Source organism: Arachis ipaensis, chromosome B06 (assembly GCF_000816755.2).
Source record: "Arachis ipaensis cultivar K30076 chromosome B06, Araip1.1, whole genome shotgun sequence".
In the NCBI taxonomy this organism is placed as follows: domain Eukaryota; kingdom Viridiplantae; phylum Streptophyta; class Magnoliopsida; order Fabales; family Fabaceae; genus Arachis; species Arachis ipaensis.
The window spans coordinates 5,476,114-5,480,330 of NC_029790.2; the positions used below are offsets into that span (position 1 = coordinate 5,476,114).

Sequence of the window (4,217 nt, forward strand, 5' to 3'; positions counted from 1 at the left end):
CAATAAAAATACTTTTTGATGAATATTATGAGTACTATAAAAAATAAAAACTAAAAACTTAAATACAATTGTCTTTTATACAAAATTATTAATTGTAAATTAATAGATAATTTGAACATGTTTGACTAAATTATTTAATAGTCAATTATTATTGATTTCACAGAAAGCCAATTTACTCAGAATTTATTGATATAAAATGTGAGGTGTAAAAAGATTTTAGTGTTTGGTCAAATTTAATTTTATTTTTGTTACAAAAAAAAAAGAGTAAATCAAGTTTGACCGAATAGTAAAATTCTGAGTTTAATTAGTATTGTGCCAAATTTAGTTTCAATTATTTTTTAAATCTGAAATAAGTGAATCAAGTTTGAGAAAACAATGAAATTGTTCTAGGTGACACATGCTCATCCATACTACTTCATGCGTATGTTGGTTGATACAGTGAAAGCATCAATGAGTATGCGAAAGTGATGGCAGAATTAGAGGTAGTGGCAAGGAGAATGGTGTTTGAGAGCTATGGTATGAAGATGGAACGATACGAATCATTGATAGAAGAAACAAGCGAGTATGTGTTTCGTTGCTTGGAGTACAAGCCACGAAGCGAGGGCGTAGATGAGAATGTGTTAGGGTTGGAGCCTCACACTGACTTGTCAATCATATCAGTGCTTCATCCCATTAACAATCTCAATGGCTTGCAAGTTAAGACCAGCCATGTTTCTGATGATCAAGAACAATGGACACCCATTGAAGCCTCCCCCAACTCCTTTGTCGTCATGGCTGGTGACGCACTCCAGGTATCTTACCTACATATTCTGTTAGGCGGTTATTCTGTTATTCTGCTGCACCTGACATGGCAATAAGTAGTTAGAGTGAGCTGGCACAAATCAGTTAATCTGTTATTTTACTGCTATTATTTTATAACAATACTAAATCAGTCACTAAAATTAATTATGAGTATGAAACACACATTAAAATATAAAATATATATTAAAAATAAGTTAAATTATACGTATATTTATATATAAATACATGATGATTAATTTTAATGACTAATTTTAATGTACAAATAATATTTTAAGAAAAAGAAAATATTGAAATTAAGAAGTTGATGTTGTAGGTGTGGAGTAATGGAAGGATAAAATCATGTTTACACAGAGTTGAAATGAAGGAGAAGAAAGCAAGATACGCAACAGGAATATTCTCATTTTGTGGCAACATATTGGAGATACCAGAGGAAATAATGGTTGATGAAGAACACCCCTTGCGTTATAAACCAGCATTCCACCATTATGATTACCTTCGATTCTTTGACCAGCACAGAATCAGACAACCTCAAACTCGAATGGATGCCTATTGTGGAATATAATAACAGGAGTGTTAGATCATGATGATTAGCCAACTTGCTCTTATATATTGTGTCTAAGTGTGGTTTAATTTAGAGTTGTAATACACTAACGGGAATGCTAGGGACAATGACTTTGTTGAACAATATGAACAACCACTAATTAAATAAAAATACACTACACCTCCAATTTAACCCTCTAAATTTTAATATTAAAATAACCATATGTACACTAGTAAAATAAACATCCGATATATCTATTATTTACATTATTTAATATTTTCATTGTTTACCTATACTTTTCCTACACTAATATATATTTGACTCGGAAATTAAAGCATTTTAAATATGAATTATTGAACGTCTACAATGCTAGTATTTTATTTTTAAAATTATATATGTATTGCATACTTTATTTAATATTTGAGAATTTGATGTTTATTATTCATATACTTAAAAACATTAAATTTATTTTATCATAATTACTAAACTTAATCTAATTTTTATTAAATTGAATAATTTCAGTGGGATCCCATGAGATAATATTTTCTCACAAAAAATGAGGATAATAAAAAATATTTCCCCTATCATAAGAAATGGGAGATAGAAATTAAAAAATATATATATATTTTAGGTGCGGTGCTGGATGAAATTCAATTTTTTTTTCAGTATTATTATTATCCATAGCTAGAAAGGCTAATAATAACCATGTTGCTTAGTTTAATCTCTTAATTAACATATGGTTTCATTTTCATAACACGTATGATCTGATATCAATATATAGTTGTATTTATTCTTCCACAAATTAAATCAGTATATTTGTGACATAACATAGTACTGTGGTCCTCATCAATAATAATAAAATGGATCACACCGTTAATCAATCAAATCAATGCACCAAGTACGAGTAATTAAGTATATGTTAATTTCAATTATTGGTGAAGTGATGCTACATTATTCAGCTAAATTGTTCAGAAGCATATGATCATACAAGATGAGTGTTAACAAATTATTGAACAGATAACATTTAATAATAATCATGTTGCTCCAAGTCAACATCGATAGTGACCAAAATATTATGATATAAATTAAAGATGGTATTATATATAATTAAGAGAAATTACAACATTATTGATCCAATTAAGGACCAAACAATAATGGGATCACAAATAAGAGTGTGTCCATTTCCTGTAATTGATTTGAGCGATGAAAAGATGAAGGCAGGCACGGAGGCATGGGTATCGGCGTGCCGTGTGGCAAGGAGGGGGATGGAGGAGCACGGTTGTTTTGTGGTGCGGTTCGATAAGGTTGGGGAGTCGCTATGCAAGTGTCTTGTGTCAGCAATGGAGGAACTATTCGGTCTGCCAGTGGAAACAAAAGCACAGAAGACGAGTGACAAGCTTTTTCATGGTTACTTGGGACAAGTCTCCTGGATTCCCTTGTATGAATCTTTGGGCATTGATGACCCTTTCTCTATGCCTGCTTGCCAACACTTTGCAAACATAATGTGGCCTCAAGGCAATAACCGTTTCTGGTATGTACCATTTTCATCTCATTTATCTCAAAAATTACGATATTATTTATCTCAAAAATTTAAGTCCATAAAAAGAGATAATTGAATTGTTTTGAATTTGTTTAAATTTGTATAGGTCTTCTTTATCTGATATTATGTCATAGTAATGTTTATTTGAAAGGGATGCTACCATAAAGATGTAAAAAACGTCTTTTTTTTAAAGATATTTTTTAATAATTAAAATATAACATATATAATCACTTAAATTATATTATTTTTGTCAAAATTAGGTCAAACAAATTAATTTGACCGAAAAATAGTGAATCAAATTTTAAATTTGTCTAAATTAATATTATTTTTATAAAAAATGACTACAATATCCCTATTATATAAAATGACTAAAATACTCTTATTATATATATTAATTTTGAGAATTCTAAATTCTAACCCTTTTCTTCTCTATCGTTATAGGGTTAGAATTTAAAGTTTTCAATATATATATATATAATTGGGATATTTTAATTGTGCTTTATAATAGGAATATCGTAGTAATTTTTTATAAAAAATATTAATTTATACCAGTTTAAAATTTAATTTATTAATTTTTTACTAAACTAATTTGTCCAGTCTAATTTTAATAAAAATAATATAATTTAATTGATTATATGTGTTAAATTTTAATTTTTAAAAAACATCTTTAAAAAAAAGACGTTTTTGAAATCTTTATCTAAGTGGCTCCCATTATATTTATTTAGAGTCCGTTTGGATAGGTCTATAAATAACTTTTTTTTTAACTTTTAACTTATAAAAAGTTATAGTATTAATATTTAATGCAATTTTCAAAACCAAATGTAACTTTCTAAAAAACTATTTAAATATGGTGAAGTTAAAAGAAAATGACTTCTTTATCTAAACAAACTTTAGTCGATAAAAAAAAATTACATAAATAATTATATCTCTAATATGTTTAATAGAAAAATACTAGAGAATCATTAGAATTTATTGATTTTGACTATTACTTTTAGTCATCAATTCGATTTTTTTAGTTTAGTAATCTAACACCTTACTTTATTTCACACTTTTAAAATATTGATAACTAACTAATGGTCAAAAACAATAAATTTTGATAGCCCTCTATCATTCTTCTTTTTATTAGACATATAATTATTTAAATTTAATTTTGATGCAATGTCAATGTAAAATAGTTTTACACGTATATCTCTAATTTCATAATACCATATTAGTAAAAATAACTACTTTTCATATTGATCACATGAATAGTCATCAAAAGAACAAGTATAATTACACTATCAGTCAATCAAAATTAAACTCTAATTATTTATATGTTTTCTTCTTTCAATTTAA

General features: G+C 27.3%; 2 protein-coding genes across 2 annotated transcripts in view; both read left to right on the forward strand.

Moving 5' to 3' along the window:
- LOC107647932 (2-oxoglutarate-dependent dioxygenase AOP3-like) overlaps positions 1–1,759 on the forward strand; it is a 2,838-nt gene extending 1,079 nt beyond the window's left edge. Inside the window, exons 2-4 of the mRNA XM_016351982.2 lie at positions 440–791; positions 1,115–1,453; positions 1,658–1,759. Coding sequence (XP_016207468.1) covers positions 440–791; positions 1,115–1,363 — 601 coding nt within the window. The 3' untranslated portion in view covers positions 1,364–1,453; positions 1,658–1,759. The remainder of the gene's footprint in view (positions 1–439; positions 792–1,114; positions 1,454–1,657) is intronic.
- LOC107645529 (2-oxoglutarate-dependent dioxygenase AOP3) overlaps positions 2,499–4,217 on the forward strand; it is a gene marked incomplete at its 5' end in the record, with an annotated part of 3,827 nt that continues 2,108 nt past the window's right edge. The window contains 1 exon segment of the mRNA XM_016349580.2: positions 2,499–2,873. Coding sequence (XP_016205066.1) covers positions 2,499–2,873 — 375 coding nt within the window.